Source organism: Oreochromis aureus, linkage group 17 (genome assembly GCF_013358895.1).
Source record: "Oreochromis aureus strain Israel breed Guangdong linkage group 17, ZZ_aureus, whole genome shotgun sequence".
Taxonomy (NCBI): domain Eukaryota; kingdom Metazoa; phylum Chordata; class Actinopteri; order Cichliformes; family Cichlidae; genus Oreochromis; species Oreochromis aureus.
Window position 1 is genome coordinate 34,545,877 of NC_052958.1, and position 26,289 is coordinate 34,572,165.

At 42.8% G+C, this 26,289-nt stretch overlaps 1 protein-coding gene across 1 annotated transcript in view; it reads left to right on the top strand.

The window, feature by feature from the left end:
* The window catches only part of cachd1 (cache domain containing 1), a 101,621-nt gene that overhangs the window by 60,543 nt on the left and 14,789 nt on the right, over positions 1-26,289 (top strand). Inside the window, exons 5-21 of the mRNA XM_039601369.1 lie at positions 8,288-8,414; positions 11,485-11,629; positions 11,720-11,933; positions 12,022-12,171; positions 15,022-15,291; positions 15,613-15,762; positions 18,558-18,681; positions 18,776-18,893; positions 20,814-20,982; positions 21,075-21,217; positions 21,986-22,167; positions 22,963-23,073; positions 24,028-24,150; positions 24,766-24,865; positions 24,972-25,088; positions 25,587-25,747; positions 26,038-26,124. Of these exons, the coding sequence (XP_039457303.1) occupies positions 8,288-8,414; positions 11,485-11,629; positions 11,720-11,933; positions 12,022-12,171; positions 15,022-15,291; positions 15,613-15,762; positions 18,558-18,681; positions 18,776-18,893; positions 20,814-20,982; positions 21,075-21,217; positions 21,986-22,167; positions 22,963-23,073; positions 24,028-24,150; positions 24,766-24,865; positions 24,972-25,088; positions 25,587-25,747; positions 26,038-26,124 (2,491 nt within the window). The remainder of the gene's footprint in view (positions 1-8,287; positions 8,415-11,484; positions 11,630-11,719; positions 11,934-12,021; positions 12,172-15,021; positions 15,292-15,612; positions 15,763-18,557; positions 18,682-18,775; positions 18,894-20,813; positions 20,983-21,074; positions 21,218-21,985; positions 22,168-22,962; positions 23,074-24,027; positions 24,151-24,765; positions 24,866-24,971; positions 25,089-25,586; positions 25,748-26,037; positions 26,125-26,289) is intronic.

The window sequence follows — 26,289 nt, forward strand, 5'->3', positions numbered from 1 at the left end:
AAACCTTTAAGAGGTCTACAAGCCAGTGCAGCAGAATGCCTTTCTAAAGAGATGTCATCTATCCAGTGACAAGTCACTCCCAAGTAGCTATGCTGTCTGGCAGACCAGCAGTCTGTTGTGGTAGCAACACAGTTCACAGTGCTCAGTTTTTTGATGATTATGCTTTTCATGTTCTTCGCAGCTTCTTGTATTTTTGAGCACAATGTTTTCCTTGTCATTACTGTACACTGAGGTTGCAAGGTTTCCATCATAGTCTTGAAGGACGATGTCTCAACTATAGAAAATGGTTGGTTGGCTTCACATACAAATGTAAGCAGAAGCTTGTCAAACGTTGCTTGTGTTACCCGCCTAGAGCCAGTGAAGGAATCTGTAAGTTTTGCATTCTTCATAGGTGGCTTGGTAGAAGAGGAAGACTTTCGTTTTCTGTGACTGTCCATTAATTCTGTATACATCTTCATTTTGTTGGAGTGAACCCTCTGTTGGCAGAAAAAAAGACCATGAAACTACATGTGACTAAGCAATTTCTGTGCACTTTTTAAAAAACAATGTTCCCATATTTTTAACCCTCCTGTCGCGTTCACCTCCCCACCCCCATTGACTGAACGGCCCACTGAATGACCAAATGAAAGACCCACTGAACGACCTACTGAATCGCCCACTGAACGACCCACTGAACTGAATTGGGTGGTGAAAAATGTTTGTTATGCTAATTGAAGAGCTGTTAAAACAGATCACTCAATTTTGACTGGGAGTGCTACAGTAAGGGGTGGGGATGAACGAGACTGGAGAGTTCAACTAGCACAAAAAACATTTTTCACCACCAAATTAAGTTCAGTGGGTCGTTTCCCATTTATTTTCTATGTTGGTCACTTTTGGCCGGCAACACCACATGTGTGCTAATAGAAGTCCTAGCAGATGTTGATTAAAACACCCAAAATTCAATGAAAGAGGCGATCATCAATTTTATATGTTCAATTGCATAGTGTGCAGGGTATCATGAGGCAATTGGATGTAAAACACAATATTTATGTGTGTTTTAAGTTGTAAATCAGTCTGATTTGACCCGAACACGACAGAAAAGGAGAGAAACAAAAGTCGTGTTTGGTTTGAGCTGCTCCGCCTGCCATGTTATATCTGGTCATGTGACTGCATGGCTACGTCTGATTGGTGAAAGAGTTACAGGTAGCCCCCTGGCGGCATGATCCGTTATTAGTAGTATTATCTAATGTGTGAAATTGATTATTTTTAAAAAGTAGCAAGTCAAATATTGTCAAATATAGCCGAGTAAAGGTAGCGTTTCTTCTTCACAAATGTACTCAAGTAAAAGTAAAAAGTATAGTGCAATAAAGGTACTTTTAGAAGTACTTTTTTTTTTTCCAAAAACTTACTCAAGTAAATGTAACGGAGTAAATGTAACTCGTTACTACCCACCTCTGCTTGCAGCAGTTGTATGTCATTGTTCCCACCTTTAGGAAATACTTTAAGTCTCACACAAAACGCATAGTACATATTATATTTACTAAACAGGAAAAATCTAAACATTTTCCATAGTTTGCATGGTTTGCATTCCATCCATCCATCTTCATCCGCTTTATCCGAGGCCGGGTCGCGGGGGCAGCAGCCTAAGCAGAGAAGCCCAGACCTCCCTCTCCCCAGTCACCTCCTCCAGCTTATCCGGGGGAACACCAAGGCGTTCCCAGGCCAGCCGAGAGATATAATCTCTCCAGCGTGTCCTGGGTCTGCCCTGGGCCTCCTCCCGTGGGACATGCCCGAACACCTCACCCAGGAGAGGCGCCCAGGATGCATCCTTGTCAGATGCCCGAACCACCTCAACTGGCTCCTTTCGATGTGGAGGAGCAGCGGCTCTACTCTGAGCCCCTCCCGGATGGCGGAACTTCTCACCCTATCTCTAAGGGAGAGGCCAGCCACCCTTCGGAGGAAGCTCATTTCTGCCGCTTGTATCCGCGATCTCGTTCTTTCGGTCACTACCCACAGCTCGTGGCCATAGGTGAGGGTAGGGAGGTAGATCGACCGGTAAATTGAGAGCTTCGCTTTTACACTCAGCTCCCCTTCACCACGACGGACCGGTGCAGCGTCCGCATCACTGCAGCCGCAGCACCAGTCCGCCTGTCGATCTCTGGCTCCCTTCTCCCATCACTCGCGAACAAGACCCCGAGATACTTGAACTCCTCCACTTGGGGCAGGAACTCATCCCGACCGGAGTGGGCACTCCACCCTTTTCCGGCTGAGAACCATGGCCTCAGATTTGGAGGTGCTGATCCTCATTCCCGCTGCTTCACACTCGGCTGCGAACTGCTCCAGTGCGAGCTGGAGGCCTTCACCTGATGAAGCCAACAGAACCACATCATCCATAAAAAGCAGAGATGAGATTCTGAGGCCACCAAGTGAAAGCCCTCCGCCACTTGGCTGCGCCTAGAAATCCTGTCCATAAAATTATGAACAGAACCGGTGACAAAGGGCATCCCTGGCGGAGCCCATCACCCACCGGGAACAAGTCCGACTTATTGCCGGCAATGCGAACCAAACTCTTGCAACGGTTGTATAGGGATCGAATGGCCCGTAGCAATGGGCCAGACACCCCATACTCCCGCAACACCTCCCACAGGACACCCCGAGGGACACGGTCGAATGCCTTCTCCAAGTCGACAAAACACATGTAGACTGGTTGGGCAAACTCCCATGCACCCTCAAGTATCCTTGAGAGGATAAAGAGCTGGTCCAGTGTTCCGCGACCAGGACGAAAACCGCATTGTTCCTCCTGTATCCGAGGTTCGACTAGCGGACGAACTCTCTTTTCCAGCACCCTGGCATAGACTTCCCCAGGAGGCTGAGGAGTGTGATCCCCTGTAGTTGGAACACACCCTCCGGTCTCCCCTCTTAAAGATGGGGACCACCACCCCGGTCTGCCAGTCCAGGGGTACTGCCCCTGATCTCCACGCAACATTGTAGAGGCGTGTCAACCAGGACAGCCCTACAACGTCCAGAGCCTTCAGGAACTCAGGGCGGACCTCATCAACACCAGGGGCTCTGCCACCAAGGAGTTGTTTAACTACCTCAATGACCTCACCCCCGGAAATTGGCGGGTCATTCCCCTCATCCCCAGACTCTGCTTCCTCCTCGGAAGACGTGTCAGTGGGATTAAGGAGGTCCTCGAAGTATTCCTTCCACCGCCTGACAATTTTCTCAGTCGACGTCAGCAGTGCTCCGCCAGCACTATACACAGTGCAGGTAGAGCACCGCTTTCCCCTCCTGAGATGCCTGACGGTTTACCAAAATCTCTTCGAGGCAGTCCGAAAGTCTTTTTCCATGGCCTCTCTGAACTCCTCCCACACCCGAGTTTTTGCTTCAGCCACTGCCCGAGCCGCATTCCGCTTGGCCTGTCGATACCTGTCGGCTGCCTCCGGAGTCCCACAGGCTAACCAAGCCCGATAGGACTCCTTCTTCAGCCTGGTGGCTCCCTTCACCTCTGGTATTCACCATTTGGTTCGGGGATTATCACCACGGCAGGCACCAACCACCTTGCGGCCGCAGCTCAATGCAGCAGCTTCGGCGATGGAGACGCTGAACATGGTCCATTCGGACTCAATGTCCCCAGTCTCCCTCGGAATGCTGTTGAAGCTCTGCCGGAGGTGTGCGTTGAAGATCTCGCGAACCTCTGCTAGACGTTCCCAGCACACCCTCACTATGCGTTTAGGTGCACCGGGTCTGTCCAGCGTCCTCCCCCGCCACCTGATCCAACTCACCACCAGGTGGTGATCAGTTGACAGCTCGGCCCCTCTCTTTACCCGAGTGTCCAGAACATATGGTCACAGGTCTGGTGATACGATTACAAAATCGATCATCGACCTGCGGCCTAGAGCGTCCTGATGCCACGTGCACTTACGGACACTCTTATGTTCGAACAAGGTGTTCGTTATGGCCAAACTGTGATTTGCACATAAGTCCAATAACAAAACACAGCTCGGATTCAGATCAGGGAGGCCGTTCCTCCCAATCACGCCCCTCCAGGTCTCGCTGTTGTTACCCACGTGAGCATTGAATCTCCCAGCAGGACAACAGAGTCTCCAGGTGGGGCACCTTCCAGGGACTCTAAGAAGGCTGGGTACTCTGAACTGCCACTCGGCGCATAAGCGCAGATGACAGTCAGGACCCGTTCCCCGACCCTGAGGCGCAGGGAACAAACCCTCTCATCCACCGGGAAAAACCCCAACGTACCGGGAGCAAGCCGGGGGGATATTAGAATACCCACGCCAACCCGGCGCCTCTCACCAGGGTCAACTCCAGACTGAGACAGAGTCCAGCCCCTCTCCAGGAGACTGGTTCCAGAGCCCAAGCCATGCGTAGAGGTGAGCCCGACTATATCTAGCCGGTACCTCTCAACCTCACGCACTAACTCAGGCTCCTTCCCCACCAGAGAAGTGACATTCCATGTCCCTATTGCCAGTCTTGGCAGCCGGGGATCAGTCCGCCAGGGCCTCCGCTCCTGGCCACCGCCCGGCACACAATGCACCCGACCCCTATGGCGCCTCCTGCGGGTGGTGGGCCTGCGGGAGGATGGGCCCATGTCTCCTCTTCGGGCTGTGCCCGGCCGGGCCCCATGGACTAAGGCCTGGCCACCAGACGCTCGCCCTCGGGCACCCTCCCCGGGCCTGGCTCCAGGGCGGGACCCCAGTAACCCTATCCCGGGCAGGGTAAACTGTTCCCTCGATGTTCTCTTCCTAAGGGTCTTCTGAATCGCTCTTTGGTTTGCATTCTAGTATATACAATAATGAGAAAGTGTCTGTGTGGTTTAGGGGAGTGTGTTGCCTGAGAAAAGCACAGGAAGCTGGGCACGACCAGTCACTAGCTGTGAAATCACTTGACTTCTGGATTAGCTGGAGCAGATTTTGCACTCAGACCTCATTGACTGGCAGGCTAAAGACCATTTAATGTGTGCTACAGTCAAACAGTTGCATTCTTACATAAAATGTCATTTGGTAGAAAAGTAAGTAAAGACAACAGAAATTCACAGGAAATAAATGCTGCTGTGAAAGCATTATTTTTTTAAAGTTTAATACAAATATCTTTTCTTGATGTTCATGATGAACACAGTGTTTTTCCATTGATGTAACACTTGTTGACAGAGCGAAAGAACAAGACAGGGTTTTACAATCTCCTCAAACGAAATATGTTAAAGTGGGGCTAGAATGAGGATACACTTTGGAGAGTGCCACTGGAAGTGTACTCTAACATTTCTATAATATCTGGATCATAGTAAGTGAGGTCATTTGCTGATAGTCAAGAGTAGTAAGATTAGAGGAAATGGCTTTCATTTAGTTCCAGTTTCTTAGCTTGTCTCAATAAGAAGATCTAAACATTTGTGGCAGAATGGAGCACTGTAGCCTGACAGATGTATATAGAACCCTTCTTCCACTGTCAACACAACTGAGTGGTTCCTGTTTATGTGAAGCCCGGGGAGACGGATGGAGTGGCTGGGCAGGGATGATGTATGATTGGCAAACCTGCTATGTCTCCAAAAAGACGTTCCTCGCCAAGTAAATGTAGCCTGGCGTTGCAGTTTATAATGTTTGGCCCTTGGACAGTTTCACAGCAGCTCTCTGATTTATCTGTTTTCTGTAACTTGCTTAAGCATTAGTTGAACATTTGACTTGGGATTTTTTTCTGTCCCACCCTTGGAGGAGGGAAAACAACTGTGGCTTGTAATGTATCTGGAAGGTTGGAGGAGGTCAAAACAGGTTCTCTTTAGCAGGTGATTAATTCAATGTGATCACAAGCCAAGAACCACATTTTGGGGATCATAGAAACCCAGCTGACATGCATTGGCTGGTAGTTAGCATGTCTGGGAAAGACTGTAGCTATAATTAACAAGTAATTTTAAATCCAATTTGAGGTAATGGAAAAAATCTTTCAAATAACAAGAATTAGTCAGCAAAATGGCAAAATGGCTGGTGAGAAAGTAGAGCTGCTAACAAAACCACAATGATTTTTTTTAATTTCTTGCTAAAAAAAAAAAAAAGTAAACACTCCAGTAAAACTAAAGTCTTTGCAAAGAAAAAAGGACTGTAGTCTTGTTTGGCTAATAAAACCAAAGTAGTTGTTCAAAATTGCCATTTGTGTTACTTACTTTCTTCAGTCTGCTGCCAAATGTAGATGTACACTAGGAGGACTGTTCATTTATAATGGTATTGTTAGTTCCTTTGGCATACTGAGGCTGATTGGATTCACCACGGCTGGTCTGCATTCCTGTATTTTAATCAATCAAACGCTGTTTTAACAGCTGCATTGTATTATTTTAATGAAGCCTACTTTGATGGTTACGGTCTATTTCTTCTCCCGTCTCTGTTTTTTTCCTTGTGAAGGACCCAAAGTTTCTATTTGTGTCTCGCTAGCTTCACCCCACCCCGCGCCTCATTGTGAAAGGCCGTTTTGTGTTGCAGTCAGTGGAAAGGAAGTTGTTGGCTTTGTGATGGGATCTCTGTGAAGATACTGTTGACTTTGTGACCCAGTTTAAAAAAAAAAAAATCACTCTGTTAGTTTTAAGCAAATAGGCTTCAGGTCTCTGCAGAGGTTGTATTTGGCTGTTATTTCTAGAGTCTGCCCAATACTGGAGTTCTCAGGGCTGTTGAGGACATTAGGGATGTAAAATATTTTGCTAACAATATATCCGCTAATGTATAGTAACAGCTAAAATTCTTTATATGCTCACATAAAATATATAAAATATAAAATAGTATGTGTATGTGCATCTTTTGTGGTTTAGTAATGATGCAAATAGCCACTTTTAGCATGTTCTTAAATTATTAAAATATTTTGTATTAATTTCTTCTGATTAAAAATATAATCACAGTTCACACAGTTATCACAGCAGGCTGGTGAATAGGTCAGTAGTGCCTCTGAAGCCTTAGCTATGCTTTACAGGCCTGCGAGGCTCCTCTTGGGTCAGGGTGGCATAAATGTTTGCTATTAGACAGTAAGTGTGATTGGAATTGTAGGTGTCCACATGTCTGCCTGACAACGAGGGCTCGTCCTTGGAGAATTTACATTACAATGAATCGACTACACATGTGCCCAAGAAGTATAAAAAGAAGCATAACAGGACTGACTCCTTGACGATCACGACTCTAGCTGTCCCTGGAAGTATAGTTGAGTATAATCGTGACTAAAGGGGGCAAATTTTTTCTATTCAATTCAAATCAATTTTATTTATATGGGCCAAATCACAACAACAGTCGCCTTAAGGTGCTTTATATTGTAATGTAGACCCTACAATAATACATACAGAGAAAAACCCAACAATCATATGACCCCCTTTGAGCAAGCACTTTAGCAAGAGTGGGAAGGAAAAACTCCCTTTTAACAGGAAGAAACCTCCGGCAGAACCAGCCTCAGGGAGGGGCGGGGCCATCTGGTGCCACCGGTCCCAGGATTCTTGGTTATGTTTAGCAGACTGTATCACATAAGTAGAGTTCTAATTTCAGACAAAAGCCAGACTTCACATAAAAGAAATTTAACCATGAAATCGTCAGTAGTTTAACAATTTGAAATTGTTTTTCATTAATTTATGCTGGCACAGTTGTGTATGGTGTAGCCAGGCCTAAACAGATGTATCTGTCCTTGTCATATATAAGCAAGCCTGCTTATTTATCTGTTATAAATGTCTCTGTCTGTTATGTATATATTTAATGAGGCCTGTAATAGAGAGAGGTAGTGGCATGCAACAGCGGTTTAGATTATCCAGGGTTGTTCTGTGGACAGTATTTCCTGTGTACTCTCCCTCCTGTACAGCACTGGCATTGTTAGATATGTTGTCCTGTGTTGTAGCAGCTGCACATGTCTGTCTCATTGTGTCAAACATGCAAGATACTATAGGTCAAATCAGGTCAGATGTATTTTTAATGCTCAGTTTTTAATGCAGTGCCTGGAAGAGCTATACAGTCTTATGAACTATGGACAGGACAATATGACCAGCAACACTTTATCATCATCGAGGTGTTATTGAAATGTAAAACATCACTGCAATGATGCATGAACATATCATGTAGCATATTTCTTTAGGGCTGATCTCTCATGTAGATGCTTTGTCACTCACTTGCAGTCTCACTCCTGAAATATGTAGTGTTTCTCACAATTTACACGCCAAATCCAAACAAGAAAAGCTTCCAAGTATGCTGAACTTTCTGACTACATATTTACCCATTTTCCCCATTCAGCTTTAGTAATGTATTTTTCTTTTTCCTTGTTCTCACTCGCTCTCTCCTTATTGCAGTGTTGGCAGACAACCTGAAGTCCAACCCGGGTATAAAGTGGCAGTACTTCAGCTCGGAGGAGGGCATTTTCACAGTCTTCCCCGCCCACAAGTTCCACTGTAAAGGAAACTACGAGCACCGCAGCAGGTATAGAACAGCCGCTGTTGCTTATAACGCGTGTTGTTGTACTTCAGCTGTTTTCAATGTAAATAAATAAGATTATAGGTACAACTTGTACTTTGTCAGCAAATATCATGCATAATAATGGAAAAGATTGTTCAAGTGTGATGCCACGGCAGCTCATTCCTGCCTTCATCTTCCTCACCCTCTTCCACCCTCCCCTCCTTCCGTCCCTCCTCCTCTGCCAGTTGCTGTGGGGTGACCTAGAGGGCATGTTGATGGCATCCTGCCCTCATACACCCCGACCACACATGCCATTGGTAGGAATGTGGCTATTTACCACTAAAGCCTACTGGAATTTCACACCTCCAATGTTATGGTTTTTTTTTTCCTCTTCCCCGCCCCCCACCCCACCCCATCGCTGAAAGACATCTCTCTCGTGCTCTCTTGTGCATTTCGCATTGGCCTCTGTCTTCTTTTTATTATTCCCTTTGAGTTGTGGGTTTTTTTGTTTGGTTTTTTTTGCTTTTTGTTGTTCAAGTCAGTGAGTTTGGCGTGCAGCCATGGGAGAAATGACGTTGCTTGGCTTGCTTCAAGTATGAATGAGCCTTTGTGAGTACATCACTCGTGTTAGTGTCGCTTTGTCCAGCAGACCACACACAAAGAGACACTGACCCCCTACAGTCTGCACCGTTCTGCGGCTCCACCTACTTATAATACAAGCATATCACTTACAGTGATACCTCAAATGACACGTCTCACCAAATCAATGAAATATTGTTACACACATGCAGCCGAATCTTCAACATTTGATATACTGTGTTTGGACTATTTTTAATTAAACATTTCATTTTTTTTTTCTTTCGTTTCTTTTCTTAACACTTGACACAGTTTTCCAACTTTTTGGGAAACTTAGTTGTAGTAAGCAGTATTTTAAGACCAAAGCAATGCTTTCACGCTATGTTGCTTGAGTTGCTTCTGAAAGAAACATGTCATTACTCGACAACAGCCACACACGGTGGTAGTTGTTCTTTAGAGGTGAAATTTTCCACAGCAAATGCTGCAGGTCATCAGACAACTGTAGCCTCACTTTTCCAAAACAAATTCAGTTGGTATGTAGGGAGGGGGGAAGTGAGACGTAAACAATAAATCCTGTTTTGTTTGGTTGAGACTTAGACTCCTAGTCCTTATTCACTGAGTTTAAAAACATGAAGTGTTTTTGTTTTGAGAAGGTTGATGACAGGTCATATTGCTGGATTTCAAAATATTGTCATATTTCTTCAAACCCCAACCACAATCAAGCATTATTAACCAAATATCCTTACTTTGGATTAGGGCTGTGCGATATGACCAGAATCTCATATCCCGATATTAAGACATCTATCGTCCGATAACGATATAAATCACAAAAATGTAACATTTTCTGTAAATTCTGTGAATGTCGGGCAGCTCGACTTGCGTGAAGTGTTTCCAGCTGGGCGTCGCGTACCTGGAGTCGAGTGTTTTTACTGATGCATGAAACGATACATTTTTAGACATAGGTTGTAACAGCCCTGTTTTCTTTGTGAGTATTTATTACACAGCGTGCTGCGGGGAAAAGCCTGTTCTAACGTTTGAGTCTAAGGTTTATTTTTTAGTACCTGACGGCTCTTTTTTGGTTCTCATCCGTAAATACTCTGCATCTTTCACGTGATTCAGTTTATTTTGAAAAGTCTCAACAGGATCTTGAGCTTTATTGTGAAAGGTTTATGTGGAAAATAAACAAGCGGACACGAGGTGGTTTTACCGTCGTTGTTGCTAACGACAACGCATAAAAACAAGCGCTTGTCCGTCTGTAGTGTGGTTATATTAAACATAAGAGAAAGAGAGAACTTTAGGAAATTCATATAGCCACTACAGTGACCATCAAAATAATGAAAAAATATTGCTGTAAAGAGTTTATTTTGCGACACCACGAAACAAACGATAGCGTAAAATGAAACGATAGACGTTTTTATATCGTCATCCGATATATATCGTTATATCGAACAGCCCTACTTTGGATGATTCTTTTTTATATAGCTGCAGGTTGGGTAACACTGTGTAATCTCCTCATCTCCAACCGGTCGCGGCAGATGGCCCCACCCCTCCCTGAGTCTGGTTCTGCTGGAGGTTTCTTCCTGTTAAAAGGGAGTTTTTCTTTCCCACTGTCGTCAAAGGGCTTGCTCATAGGGGGTCATATGATTGTTGGGCTTTTCTCTGTTTGCTTTGTATTATTGAAGGGTCAGTGCTTTGAGGCAACTGATGTTGTGATTTGGTGCTATATAAATAACAAAATTGAAAATTGAATAATGTGGTCCACGACTAACGGTGTAATTCACCTATAATTAAATAGACTTTTGATGCATTTTATTTTAAATTGCAATTTAATTATATTTACTTACAAATCCTTAAAAATATGTACACTAGAATAAGAGGGTAATTAGTAATTAGTTTCCATAATTTGTATGTAATGTGTAAGTAATTTCATGTAGTACATGAGTAATTTAAAATGTTGCCTAAGTTTAGGTATTTTACAGGAAAGGACACAGAAATGATACATTACTGTGCAATTTCTTCCTAATTTTGAAGGAAAATAAATATTATCCCATTTTGCGTGTTGTGCAATGTGCATTTTGGCTTGCAGCCTGTATTATGGTGTGAATTAATCAGGTGTTTTAACACCTTTAAGTTACTGCAAGTAATTTTAAGTACTACATATCTTTTCCTGTAATCACCCACAGGCTATGCACTATGTAAAATTCCTTACACATTACTTACAATTAATTGTGCACTGCATAAATTTACTTACAGTATTATTATTTCTGTGTTTTTGTAGGTGAATATAATTAAATTGTAATTTTGAATAAAATACATTGAAATTCCATTTAATTACAGTTATGCCACAGTTGCAGACTGTATTATAAAGTGTTACCAACTCTGTAATGACAGCATGGAGTAAAGAAGGTGCCAGACTTCCTCTAAAACTATGAAACTGCTATGCAACAGAGTATGTTTAGAATTTAACACTGATATCTGTCCATATCTCGTTTGTGTATCTGTGTGTGTACTCGTGCAGGCCTGTGTACGTTTCTGCAGTGCGTCCACAATCTAAACACATTGTGGTTATGATCGACCACGGAGCCTCCATAACTGACACCCAGCTTCAGATTGCCAAGGACTCAGCGCTTGTTATCCTGAATGCCATAGATGAGCATGACAAGGTTTGTGAAAGGGGACACTTACTTTTCTTCATTATCTGTATTTACATCTCTTATCATTCTTGGTTTGATGGTCTTTTTGCTCCTTCCCAGATCTCCGTACTTTCGGTGGCAGAGACCGTTCGCTCCTGCTCTCTAGACCAGTGTTACAAAAGTCTGCTGTCTCCAGCCACCAGCGAGACGAAAAGGAAGATGAGCACCTTTGTGTCGAACGTCAAGGCGTCTGATGGAGCCACGCAGCATGCAGCTGGCTTCGAGAAGGCCTTCCAGCTGCTTCGAAACACCACCAGTCACAACAAACAGAGCAGTAAGTCTCAGATAAGAAGACACTATTGTAGATTTGGCATGGTTTCATCACTGAGTTTGATAGTAGCAAACGTGCATTTGTGTGTCAGCCACAGACATGGTGATCATTTACCTGTCGTCTGGCGTCACGTCTCGAGAATCATCGGAGCCGGTGAAGAGAGCCACGCTCAGTGTGGTCCGACAGGAGAACCGGCACCTCAACAACTCGGTCATGATCCTCACGTACGCTCTCATGAATGGTGGGTGAAAACGTTATTATTTTTCACCTGAATGTTACATTTAATTTAGTCAGGAACTATTCGACACAGTTAATGAAATCCAGTTTTTCCATTTACCGTACCTGTGGACATGTGTATTTTTTTTTCTCCACACTTCTTGATCTGGTGCTTCATTCCTTTTGGCTCTGCTGGGACTGAAGGTTAGAGAGGTGCTTTTAAAACCTCAAAGGCTTTTTGTTTTCTGTGTTTGTGCCTGTGTGTGCAGTGAGTACGCTTCCTTTTCCTCTAAATTTGTCCTTGTCCTTCCATCTGCCTCCTAATTCCCGTCTCCCTCTGCAACACACACATACACCCGTGTCTGCTGCGCTTGCTTTAGTCCACCATTAATACAAATTATTTTTGCATCGAGAAATGGAAATGAGGTACATCTAAGAGCAGAGAGAGTGAGACTTCAAAGAGCGTGCTGCTCACTCTCTGTGTGACTGACAGAGGACCTTGGCTCTTTAAAGGGAGATGATGAAAAGGATGCAGAAATCTATCCTCCTCTGAGTTTATTAGCATTGCATATTCAGAAAAAACATTTGTATTGTTGCTGATGCTGCTGCACACAGCTGAAAGGCCTGCTGTGGGAGTCTGATTCCCTGCATCCCCTGCCAAATGTGAAGTGCTGATTGTTCAAGGAGATCAGCAGTCTCCTGTGTTTGTCTCTGTTGTCCACCTCTGTTACCAAAACAATGTCTGATACTCTGACCAAAACACTGTCTTGTCAGCTAGAATATGGTTTCAAATTTCCACTGGACATGTTGATGCTATCTAACAGTTGCACTATTTAAAAATAAACCGCTCGCCATATTTTCTGACCAGAAAAAAAAGTAAACCTTAGTCATTACCTGATTTTAGACCCACCAGTGAGTTCATAATACAGTACCATGCAAGTCTGACACACCCCTCATTTGTTTGTTTTGCTGTGAAAACCAATTCATTGGAACATGCAAACATACATGGAAATACATCATATGAGGCAAATCATTTATTATCGTTGTATTCCTGAGAAGTACTCTTCAGGAGTAGTTCTCCAGGCTTTTTGAAGGACATTTATTGCTCTTTGGACTCTGGGGAGGCCAACCCATGACTGATTACTGATATTACTATTACTGGTTCCATTCTTTTTCTTTTTTCTATCCCAGTATGCTTTTATTGTTGTTTGGGATCATTGTCATGCTAAAAAAATGAAGCCATTCCCATTCAGATTCTTTCCATATGATATGACAGTTCTTGAGTAGTAGTCGGTAGTCACTTTGCTGGCTCAAAAGTATTATTTTATGGCTGTCAAAATGTGGTATCTACGGAAGAGGATTAGGGCCACTGGGGGGAAAAAAAAGTGGGCACATCTTTTTCTCTTTTTTTTTCTTCTTCTTCTTTTCCTGAATTCTGAGAAAAAAAGTCAGAATTCTGAGAAAAAAGTCAGAATTCTGAGAAAAAAAGTCAGAATTCTGACTTTATTCTCAGAATCTTTGGCATTAAAAAAAAAAAAAAAAGATTCATTAAAAGACATGGGAACCTGGCCTGGAAACCTACTGGAACTATTGGTCAAGATAACTTTCAAAGCATTATTAGAAGAAACCAAGCTATAAAGAAATGGGAACTGAGGGGGACATTACTGTTGCACATTAGTGTTGATTTCACAGAATTATCTTGCAGTAAACTCAATTTCTTCTAATATCAGGCTGTTTAAAGGTACTCTTGGTAGTATTTTCCACTAGAAACATAAAGAAGAATTGATTTTGCAAGATGGTATATAGTGCACATCTCATTTTTTTCGTGCAGGTCTGTGTCAGATTAAATGAAAAAGCTTGTTAATGTCAGGTCATAGCAGTCACACCAAACAAAAGACAAAAGAGGTGAAAAGAATGATGCATTGCAAACATTTTTTCCCTCACAGGTTAAAGTGAACAGATACCTGCCAAAAAAAAAAAATCCACTCTGGTTGAAACTGCCACCCATGGCCGCATTGGCTCCCTTGTCAGGCCCAGTGTAATGATCACAGGAGCAGAGCCCTGGCATTAAAAAGGAATTCTGCTGTAATCCATTCAGCGATTGGATACTCTGCTCTATCCTTCCCAATAGGTTGTCAGATGCCAAATGTTCCATGTCACAGCTGTCAGAGCCAGCCACAGTTATCCGTCCTCCTCTAAATGACCTTATGAGGCTTGGAAAGATGGTCTGAAGTGTGCATTAAGGTCTCAATTGTATATTTTCTTTAAAGCGATGAGGGATTCGTTCATGTCACGATCTCTGAGCTTGACAGATGACAGCTGGGCTTGGCAGATGCATGGGACTGTACGGGAAAAAGCTTATAGAGATCACGATGCAGGATCACAAGTTAGGGCTCGCTGGTGATGGCAAATCAGTTTGAAATTTTGATAGCAGTGTTAGTTATGATCCAGTTTGACACAAGCTCATTGCTAATGACCAGACGATTCATTGTGCTAAAAATTCAACTTCTCATTACAAAAATTGTTTTGAATTAACTGACCGTTTGGTGGAAAGGATGTGACTTCTTCTCCTACTCCTTCAAGGAATTGTGTCTTGTTGCTAGTAGGGACATGGAAAAGAGTGGGTTGCCTTTTTATAATAGGAATTTGAGTCATGCGCTCTTTAGTGAAGAGCTGTTTACTCTTTTTAGCTGCCTTTCAACCACTCCCTGCTCTTTTGATTTGCACAATTACCCCGTCCAACAGTCCTGTAGCCAAGCCATCTGCTATGGATTTGTTCCTAATATCCCTGCTTGATTAAATCAAACAAATTCCGTCATTGAGTCTACTCTCCTTTTTTTACGCTCACATTCTACACCGATCCCTCCTCTTGCAGAGGGAGTTACGGGCCTGAAGGAGCTGGCCTTCCTGAGGGACCTCGCCGAGCAGAACTCATTGAAGTATGGCGTCGACCGAACATCTGACCGAGACCGCTCGCCTGGGTCAGCAGGAGCTTCAGTAATGCCAGTGGTGAAGGGCAGCATGATGGTACTGAACCAACTGAGCAACCTGGAGACGACAGTGGGGCGTTTTTACATCAATCTGCCCAATCGTATGATTGACCTGGCTCGCTTCAGCCTACCCTACGCCGACCCGATGGGAGATGGTGAGTAGTGTGGCCCGAACTGCACCAAAGCAAACTTCATACTGAACTGATGCTGAACCAAGATTGGCAGCCATTGCTTTGTCAACCCTCATGTTGGTGTTCGCCAAGTAAATAAGGCAAAAAAGGAACACTGTGATTTGACACTATATAAATGATAAGTGGACTGGTTCTTATACAGAGCTTTTCTACTCTCCTGGAGGACTTTATAAGTACTTTATACAACACACCTCATTCACCTATTTACACCCATTCATAAAAGCGCTTAGTGTGGCAAGCTTAAACCTGAAGTGAACCTTACATAGTTGCCTGTACTTTCCACAGGGTTTATTATGACTGTGAGCCGGCCGTGTTATTTTGGTAACCAGCTCCTGGGAGTGGTTGGGGTGGATGTGAACTTGGCGTACATCTTGGAGGATGTTACATACTATCAAGACTCGCTCGCGTCATACACCTTCCTTATTGACAACAAAGGTGAGTCACACAGAGGTGGTAATCAGCTTAGTGCAAACCTTTTCATCAGAAACTAGTCTTTTTCTGTCACTCTTTCACTCACGCACACACACACGCACACACAGACACACACGTGTGTCTTTTCATGATCGCAGAAGAATCGGCAGGATTACCTACAGACAGACCTTTTTGTTGTGGTCCGCCTCAAATCTCTTCTCGACTCGTTTTCTCTTCATGTGCAGTAATAACAGTTTTCCCAGGCAGTGCTAAACGCAGCGGGGCAAATCCAAGTGTCACATTGCCACTTTTGCTTGGCCTCGCCTGCACAGCAAATATCAATCAGAAAATTAGTCAGTTTTTTAAAGAAACACACTTAAGTACACTTTGTTGTTTATTTGCTTCTAAATGGAATTACACTTCATTTTGTGTCTCAGTTTCCTCCACAGGCATTACGCTTTATTAGGCTAACTGGCATCTTGTAGGTAGCACAGGCATTTCTTTGGCATTTCACTTTGTTGAACCATGCCTCAGTGGATTGCCACGCCACATTACAAATAGCGCTCATGTCCGGTCTTGGTTTGTCTTGGCCTCGGCTGAGGGGGTTCTGACTCAATTACTGGTGCTGTGAAACGGCTAGGTTGTGCTCTGTGGGCCTGGACAGAAATGACATTTAACAGTCACCGTTTTGCTAGATGGCAAAATGGCATTAGAAGTGATACCTTTTACTTACACTGAGGAATATTTGCTGAAGAGTTTGTCTTCCTGACAAGCTGAAAACATGCAGAATAAAAATTAGCTTTTAGAAAAACTTGTTTTTAAAATGTTTTAAATATGTTGGTGGCAATAAATAAATAAAATGAATATGCCCAAGTACAAAACTGAATTTAACTGAATTTAGTAAAGCATATGAACATGTTCAGCATATTTCCTACTATTAATTAGCTAGCAATAATGAGCTTTTTGGCAGTTCTGTGAATTCAGTGCTTTTCAGTGAATCTCTTTTTTTGCCCCCCTTGTCTAAAATGTCTGTTATCTTAATAAATATGCCGTCAAATTACAAGTTATTACTGTGCCGTGGTTATTAGTGCTCCAACTCTGTAAAGGCTGACAAATAAGTCCCATTAAAGTTATTAGCTGGCATTCAAATCGTCTGCTGCCAATTAGAGTTTAGGTAAATACGTTTAAAGTAAACATGCAGCTGACAAAAAGCTCCAGGAGTACAGAGCTGAAAACAGATTAGTACATTTAAAATATTCTCACATATGGGAACGTTTAGCAGTATGTGTTTACAAGTATATAAGTCTGCTTCTAAAATGGATTTAATAGAAGTGCATATATACTGTATGCACTGTAGTTGTAGCAGTGCATAATTGTAAATCTTAAAATTACGCACTGCACTCTCTCTTTCAGTAAATACACAATACTCACAAACACAAAACTCCAAGATTTATTTTTTTACACTTTTCGCACCAGCACATACAAAACAGCTTATTGTCTCTCCCAGAATGATTACTGCTTCTTAAGAGCCGTTTATCACTGTACCACAAAGTACTGTTTGCCACTGGGGCAATTTTCAAGGCTAGATGCTGTAATTTTGCACAAGGGAAATTTAAGATGTTGGTAAAGGCTGTGCTCCAAGTTTTAAAGTGTGTCAAGTAACTAAAGACTTCTTCTGCTAACCAGCAGAAATGATCCTTTCCTAACTTTAAAGTCTTAGATTGTTCCTCTATTATTAAGCCTCGGAGGAGGTGGCCTTAATATAGTTTACTTGATATCATAGTTTATTTATTCAGAGTGTATATATATATGGAAACAAGTTTTCAGATTCACCTGGAATCCCAAACTGTAGCATTCTTATTGGTTTATAAATATCAGGGGCACAGGTGAGGACTTCAGTCTTCCTGGCGTTTAATAGCACTTTATAAATCGTGTTTCCCTCATGCATTGACAGCTAAATACCAGTGTTAATGTTGACAGCAAACTTTTGACTAAAATGTCATTTAGTTTAGTCATAATTTAGACATCAAAATTCTTTTAATTCTAGTTGAGTTTTGACGTGTTTTTTCCTGTGAAAGTTGCACCACACGGTTTGCAAAGCATCTTATTTTCCTTGACATCAAATGCGAAACATGTCCTTATGTGGACTCTTCTCTTTCTCTCAAGTGTTCACATTTTGTCACGTTTTCATGAGAAACTGGGAGCATGGGAGCGTCCCCTTCACCCAGTCCGTTTGTCGGCATCAGATTAAAATGTGCGTCTGACCTTGGTGCAGAAAGAGATGACTTCTGATTGGATCACATCCAAACTTGTCCTACCTCTTTACACAGCTTAATTACTTCTGATTGGATCATTTTCATCTTGATTTTATTCCTTGACGACCGTGTCAGTCCATTCCATCATGGTTTTTGTGCTCGTGCATGAGTTTTTATTTAGCTGTCGTCTTGTTTTCATCAGGAGAAAATTGGTTGTTGACGACATCTGTGACAAAAATTATTAGTCAACGAAATTAACATGGCTACCTACAGGAAGGCCTGCATCCTTAGAACGAACCCTTGGTTTGATCCCTGCTGTAAAGTCTAAGCATCTTTTTCCTCTCAAATTGAAGACACCGATCTATTGTTTTGTGAAATGGAAAGAAAATCTAGGCTATGATTTGCACATTAATTTGGCAAAATGTTTGACTTAATGCTGAGTAATAACAGTATCATTAATAACTCTGCAGTATTTAATTCTAATTATATATTTAGATCCTGCTTTACTGTGTTGGTCTGTGCTTTTGTGTAATGTAACTGCAAACCGCTTGTTTAATTTCTCAGGCTACACCCTCATGCACCCCTCTCTGACACGGCCCTACCTGATGACAGAGCCTCCCCTGCACACAGATATTATCCACTATGAGAACATCCCAGGGTTCCCTGCTGTCCGGCAGAATATCCTCAGGTGAGAAAGGACAATTGCATGAATTTAAAAACAAAACAAAGCCATGGGTGGATAGACACAGTATACTATGTGGCTTTTTGTTTTGTTTTTGCAGTCTCCCTTTGGGCAGTCAGATCATTGAAGTGCCCCTTAACTCCTCTCTGTCCTGGCACACCAACCGTCTCAGGGACAACAGCAAGGATGCGTACAATGTCAGCTATGCCTGGAAACTGGTAGGTGCCCCAAAGGATAAGGTAAAAAGACACTAAACAAATGCTCCCTGGTCACTGGTGACATTTAGTTTCCACAATAAACTTCAGCTGACTCTTTTACATCTGCAACCACACACCAAAAAAAGACGTGTTTATGTTTAAATGCTATTTCATCCAAATATAGAGGAAGTCTTGTTATTTTTCAGACCCTTTCATTTTACTCCCTGTATATATTCAAACCTTGCCAGAGGGAAAAGAAATATGTAAATGCAACATCGAACAAGAGGATAGTACTTTCAGAGCAATGGCAGTAGGACAGAGTGAGTGTAGGCAAAATGACTGTGCCTCCCAAAAGGGAAGCTTACACAGTCAGTCAGTGCTCTGGGCCAATGAGCCATTATTATGGTTGGTGCACTGAAGATTTCATTTACTTTCTCCCTGTCTCTCCCGTCGCGGTCCAAAGCTCTTTATCATTCTCATTGTCTTAAAGCAGCTTAGAAATTATGCTCCCAGCCTTTATGTCTTCACCAAACCTCCACCAGCCCCACCTTAAACGAGCTGGTCTGAATGAAACCAAGAGCTCTCATACTCAGAAACTGTCCCCTCGGATCCACTTTTCCCACAGGGCCCTTAAGTGTCATGTTAAAGGAACAGATGGGGAATTGGACGGCAATAATATCATGCCTCACGCGAGTCTTTTTGCTTTTTGACATTTAGATTTTTTTATTATTATTTTTTTTGGCAGGAGCAGAAATATCACACTTAATTTTAGTCTTTTCACTTTAGGCTTTTTAAAAAGCTTTTGACATTTTTAATTTATTTATTTTTCTTCAGGCATTAGAGCTCCAACACGTCACCTTTGCCATGAGTTTGGCAGCAGTCTCCATTTTTTCTAAATGAGCTTTCCAGAGGCAGAAAAAAGGAAAACAGAAAATATTTTTTTTAATATATTTATTTTTCCCTCTTCCCTCCAAACAATCTGTTTTTTGCTGTGCAAATAATATGTCCACGAGGGCCCCTTTTTGGATTGTATCATTATTCATGTTTGCTCTAATTTGAATCATAAATCTCCTGGGTGGTTCTGAAAACTGTCTACTGTACATTTGAGTGTGCTGCATCATTTATTTGGAGGGGAGGGGGAGGGGGAGGGGGGGAGTCATGAGAGCAGGCTTAGCCTTGTGTGGGATTCCTTTAGAGCCGGTTGCTAAAGCGGGCGCATTTGTTTGTGTGCTGCCCATAAATCTCTGGTGGTGGCGGCTGATGGGAAACATAGAAAAGAGAGCTGGTATATATGGGTGCTGTCAGAATCTCAACCACTGCTAAACTTCAGTCTATTAAAGATGTGACACCATATTCCCTTTGGTCAGAGGCCGCAAACGACAAGCGTCGGACATTATGTCCAATTCGAAAAAGTGCAGTGAGTACATCCTTCTCTCTGCAGTCTGTGGCATTGTTTGGAGCTTGAAGCATCAAATATTCAGGATTTTCCTTTTAGCCCCGTGAAAATAACAGTGAATGGATCATCTTAAGTGCAATCAGGCATTGCCTAATGTCGCTCTAATGCCTGATGTAGACGACATCCTTCATTTTTTTGGCCACTATTACCAACACATTAGCGAGCACTTGTTGCACAGTTTAATAAAAATAAGCACTTCCAGTTAGTATTAATTTTAATTAAGGGCTGACAGTAGTAGCAGACACATTTCCTATTTACTCCTATTTATTTAGTACTTATTAAAACTGCATTGCTTTAAACTTCATATTTGGGAACAATGACAATTTAATTCTTGAGCAGGATGAAGAAGCTTAGGCCTGAAAGCCAGAGAAAGCTTAGGGAAGTTTGAAAATATGATTTTAAAAGAATTATTTGGAATACTGTCAGCCTTAATCTTTTTTTAAATTTAAAATTAAGCTCCCTTCTCTCCTTGGCTTGTTCTCTAGGTTCAGGACACGTCGTTCATCCTGTGCATTGTGTACATTCAGCCCGAGATTCCAGTGAAGCAGCTGAAAAACCTGAACACAGCTCCCAGCTCCAAGCTGCTCTATCATCGCTTGGACCTGTTGGGTCAGCCCAGCTCCTGCCTGCACTTTAAACAGCTTGCCACCGTTGGTAAGAAGAGCACAGAGCTGGACTAAGGTGATAATTCAAGTAAAAACACTGATTAGCATCTCTGATTGTCCCTCTTTCTGTTTCCTTCTCAGAGTCCCCAACTGTGATGTTGGCAGCTGGTAGTTTTTCTTCACCCTATGAGCACCTCAGTCAGCCAGAAACAAAGCGTATGGTGGAGCACTACACTGCCTACCTGAGTGATAACACCCGGCTCATAGCCAACCCAGGCCTCAAGGTACCTGAGGACAAAAAGCCTGAGAACACGCACGCAGTTCATACTGAAGGACGGACTGAATGTCATTTACCGCTGTGTGAAGGTTCTCAGTCAGTCATTTACCGTTACAAACAGCTAGCCTTGCAGTCGAGTGACACGCATTCACAAAGAGCCGTGCCTGCCAGTACACGCACTCCTAAACATATTGTCAGGCTTCTTACACTGGGACTATAACTAAAAAATGTAAATTGATGTGCTGCATCTTTAAAAAAGGGACAAAACTCCCACATGGATTTTGGCATTCTGTGTGCATTCCTGTCCTGGGGGGAGTTTGAGTTTGAACTCTCAGGCCCCCGTCCCAAGGCTGATTCCCAGGCTAGTCTTAAAGACCCCCTCCAGTGACCTCATCACCCCTTTCAAACTTAGAAGCTTGTCTGAAAGTGGGATGTGATTTTTCAGGGCTTCAGGCCTAATCAAGTTGCATTAATCACCAAATGGTGGTTTTCTAAGCTTTGTTCCGGCCTTGTGACCACTATTCTAACACTCCTGAGCAGAGATGGGATGAATATTTTTAGGTTTAGGCACATCAAAGAAGAGTGCCTTTAAAATTAGCAGTAGTTCAGTTTTCTGTTGTCCTTATGGGCTGACTGAAATTGCCAAGAGTTTTTATTCACTTTGCATTCAAGACAAACCCAAATGAAATTTTCACCAGTCCAGCACTTTTTCCTTCTCTCCTTGCCTGCCCCTCACTGTCCATCTCTCTCTTCCTTTATACTTCCCCCTCTATAGTCCTCTGTCAGGAACGAGGTTATGGCAACTAGTCACGTTACGGATGAGTGGATGACACTAATGGAAATGAGTAGCCTCAACTGCTACATTGTGCGCCGTTACATAGCAACGCCCAGTGGGGTGCTCCGGATTTACCCAGGATCGCTGATGGACAAAGCCTTCGACCCAACCCGCAGACAATGGTGAGGCTTACTTTGGAGGGTGTGAAGAGGAGGAGAAAAGAGCTGAAGGCATGTGTGTGCATGTGTTTTTGGGGAGCAGAAAGGAAGTATGAGATAGAAGTTTGTGTGTGTGTGTGTGTGTGTGTGTCAGATAATGTTTTCCAATATTAATAAGCCTAGTCCAGCTAACACGTTTACAAAATGTAGAATTTTAGGGGTTTTTTTCATTATTGAAACATTAAAGTAAGATCTATAAAAAAGGTCAAGTGTTTCCTTTTCCCCAAATCAGGCCATTTGTGTATCAAACCATAGACTGTACATAAAAGAAGGACATTCCCCATGTTGATGTCCTTGTTCTTTGTTTTGATTTTCTCTTTAGTCTTGAGTATTGTCTTTTCGTGTCTTAACCTTTTTAGTTTTTTATTCAATTGAATAGGTTCAATTGAAAGATTAGGTTTTGCTATTAGAAAGGGGCATTTCCTGTTAACAGTGATGTTAGTTGGTTTGCTAGTTCTCCATTAGTGAAAAACAGGCCTAAAACAAAATGTACTTGCTTGCATCTGACTGAGAGACCAAAGAGACTGCAAATGTCTCTTCCAGCTCCCAGATGATGTAAGTTTAGGGATTCTGAAGCTATTTGAATCTCACAATCAATGCAGCAGATATTGTGTTGATGACTATTCCCCTTAGAACCCATAAGAACAGTGTTTCCTGTAGCATTTCCTTCTATAGCCACAGTTGAGTTGGGTTATGGTTGGGAACTGCAAAAGAATTACTTCATGTTGTATCCCAATGACTGTCTGCTGCTTTTCGTAGGTACCAGCATGCTGTGGCTAACCCTGGCCTCATCACCTTCACGGGGCCGTACCTGGATGTGGGCGGGGCCGGATACGTTGTCACAATTAGCCACACCATCCATGCCTCCAGGTGGGAGCACTGGTTATGTTTGGGGGTTTTTTTGGGGGGGGGAGTTAAACACAGAATGTGTTATATTTTACTGCACCAGAGCAAAAGTCAAGTCAAAAATTGCCAGCTCTTCTTATTAGATATTGGAGAGCAGACTCACTGCTGTATGAGTCACAACAATCATTGTGGGCAGCTAGGCTCTCGGCCCAGAAGGCAGCTTAGCCAGACTGCACTATCTCTGAAGGCAGGAAGTAATCTGAGGGAAACTTAAGGAGCCCATTGACCATTATGTGCTATAGGGTTGTTTTCCAAGCGAGATGATATCCTGTAACCAAATGGTCTGGGCTTAGTCACAATTGTCTTCAAGTGTCTTTTCTTTCAGAGTGCCCTCAGCCAAGTCCGCATAGTGCTACCAACTTCTGGTGGTACAAAAAAGGAAAAACCAAATAATATATCAAGTGTTCTACCATTTCCTTTGGCCAGTTATCACAGAACTGACTGCAGAATATTTTGTACAATCAGGCCTGGGCTTAGAGACTTCAAAGGGCTGCAGCGGTGGTTGAACTCAAAAGTATTTGTTTCAAGTTCAGTGAGCTTCAAATGCAAATCACCGCGATAGCCACAGTGCCGCTTGCAGCAGTACAAGAACTGTTTACCACAGTCCGTGCAAGTGTTTAGCATACACAAACATTCCTCGTCAGTGTGTGCGAGATAAGGCTGGATTAGTGCTGTTGTCCTCTCGGCTCAGTAAGCATAATATACAGTCTACAGTAAACACTGATTTCAGGAGATCAAGCAGTGTGTTATGTTTATTTCTTGTTTTGTGTGTTTAAAAGGTCTATAGAAAAGTAGGGATCCTTGCAGGGATAACCGTACAGTGCCAAGTATCCTGAAGACTGACTTTTTTTCCCCTTTCCACACAATTTAAAACCCCACTAATGCCTTTTTTCTCTGTGTATTTTTGTCTATTCGTAGCTCTCAAATGGCACCTGGCTACGCTGTTGCAGTGATGGGTATAGACTTCACCCTTCGCTACTTCTACAAGGTCCTCCTGGACCTGGTGCCCATCTGCAACCAGGACAAAGGCAATAAGATCAGGTAAAAAGAGGATGGATTGTGCGGCTCCCTCCTTTTCTCTTCTCTATGCAAGTTTTTCCTTCCTCTTTTTCAGTGTCAATTTCTGTGCGAGGGAGCTAAATTTCTGTTCGGCTGAGCAAGAATTAAACTCGCTGGCTGTGCGTGAAGAATAAAGAAAGCCAGAGGAAGACATAAGCTGATTATCACAACATTCCTGCTGGAGATGTAGTGTTGCTCCTGCCTCTGTTCTACATACTTTCCCCAGCTTTTATGTCTGTTCTTTTCTTCGTCTATCTTCTTCCACACCCGCCTCCCCCACCAATCCTCACTTCTTCTTTCTGTCTTTCTCCACTTTCTCTTGCTCCTTCTGTCATGCTCGCTCTGTTGGTGTTTAGGGGTCATAAAAAACAGGATTAGCCCCCTGGAACCAAGAGGGCATTATTTGGAAAAACACACAAGGGACAGTGGGGAGAAGAACAGAGCTGTGTTATATAGATTAGGAATACAATATAGAAATAGCAATTAAATGTTCTGAGTGAAAACTTCAGTAATGACAATGTTCTGACGAAGTACCGATTAAATTGATGAATTCATTAAGTTGATCCTGACTTCCAATTTTATTCACTTTTATTTTAGGTGCTTCATAATGGAGGACAGAGGTTACCTGGTTGCTCACCCGACTCTCATTGACCCCAAAGGTCATGCCCCAGCAGAGCAGCAGCACATCACACACAAGGTAAATGCACAAACACAAGTTAACATGGATATAGGAATGGATAGAAACCTTTGGGAGTATGATATTGTCATAATTCTAATGAAGTCTATTTTCTTTCTTTTGGTAGGAACCACTGGTGGCCAATGACATCCTAAATCACCCCAACTTTGTCAAGAAAAACCTCTGTAACAGCTTCAGTGACCGCACAGTCCAGCGCTTCTACAAATTCAACACCAGCATTGTGGTGAGTCGCATAAAAATGTAGCAAAACTAGAGGTATGAATGTGTACTTTCATAGCATTCATACTGTTGTAGCAAGAACAGACACACTCCTCGGGGCCTCACATAGCAATATGGAAATATCTTGTATTGTAACACTGCCATCTTGTGGTCATATGTGCTGTTGCAAACTTCAGTTTGCTATTTGTGATTCTGTTGTTTCTGTGTGTGGTTGGAAATGAAACATTCTCTGTGTCTTCATCTTGCCCATCCTTACGTGAGTAAAAAGCACTTTGAGACTGGTATTAGAAACTTCTGCAGCTCTTTAAAGCAGAAGTCCTTCATTTTTTTAATGTAATGTAAAAAATTTTGTTTTTGTCAGTTCAAAGTTTCTGTTTAAGTGTGTGCAGTTTTGAAGTTTCTCTCAACTTTTTTAAAGAGGATTAAAAAGTATATTAAATTTCCATGGCTTTGTGTAGCGATGTAGAGATTAGAGTGACCTCTCCAACTTTGTCTCCTTTAGGGGGACCTCACCAACCTGGTCCACGGTAGCCATTGCTCTAAATACCGCCTCACCAGAATTCCCGGCACCAACGCCTTTGCTGGCATTGTGAACGAGACGTGCGACTCTTTGGCGTTCTGTGCCTGCAGCACGGTAGACCGGCTGTGTCTCAACTGCCACAGGTCAGTACTAAATTCTCTTTACCGTTATGCTCTCTGGCACATTAATACTTTGTTAACATAAGGTAATGCTCCTGTTGAAAAATAAGACTGGATCTGATTTTGCACAAATCCAACACCCAGAGTTTGATAGTTTGATGCAGCAGTGATGCTGCAGCTTGCACAGGTTCAGGAGTCACACAATGACTTTTTCAGTCAAAGAATTTGCTTAAAAATTAAGCAAACATTAAGGTTGAATCAAACTGTGAATACAAGTTTCTCACTAACCTGCTGTTTAACTGTTTGCTGTTCAGAATGGAGCAGAATGAGTGTGAGTGTCCCTGTGAGTGCCCTCTGGAGGTCAATGAGTGTACAGGCAACCTCACCAATGCTGAGAACAGGTGGGTACATTGTCTAAAGCACATACACTTACCCCTTCTGCCTTCAGAACTGTTCTTCATGGCACAGACACAACAAGGTTCTGGAAATATTTTCCAGAGATTTTGGTCCATTTGGACATGATGCTATCACACAGTTGATGCAGAATCATGAATCTCTCGTGCGGC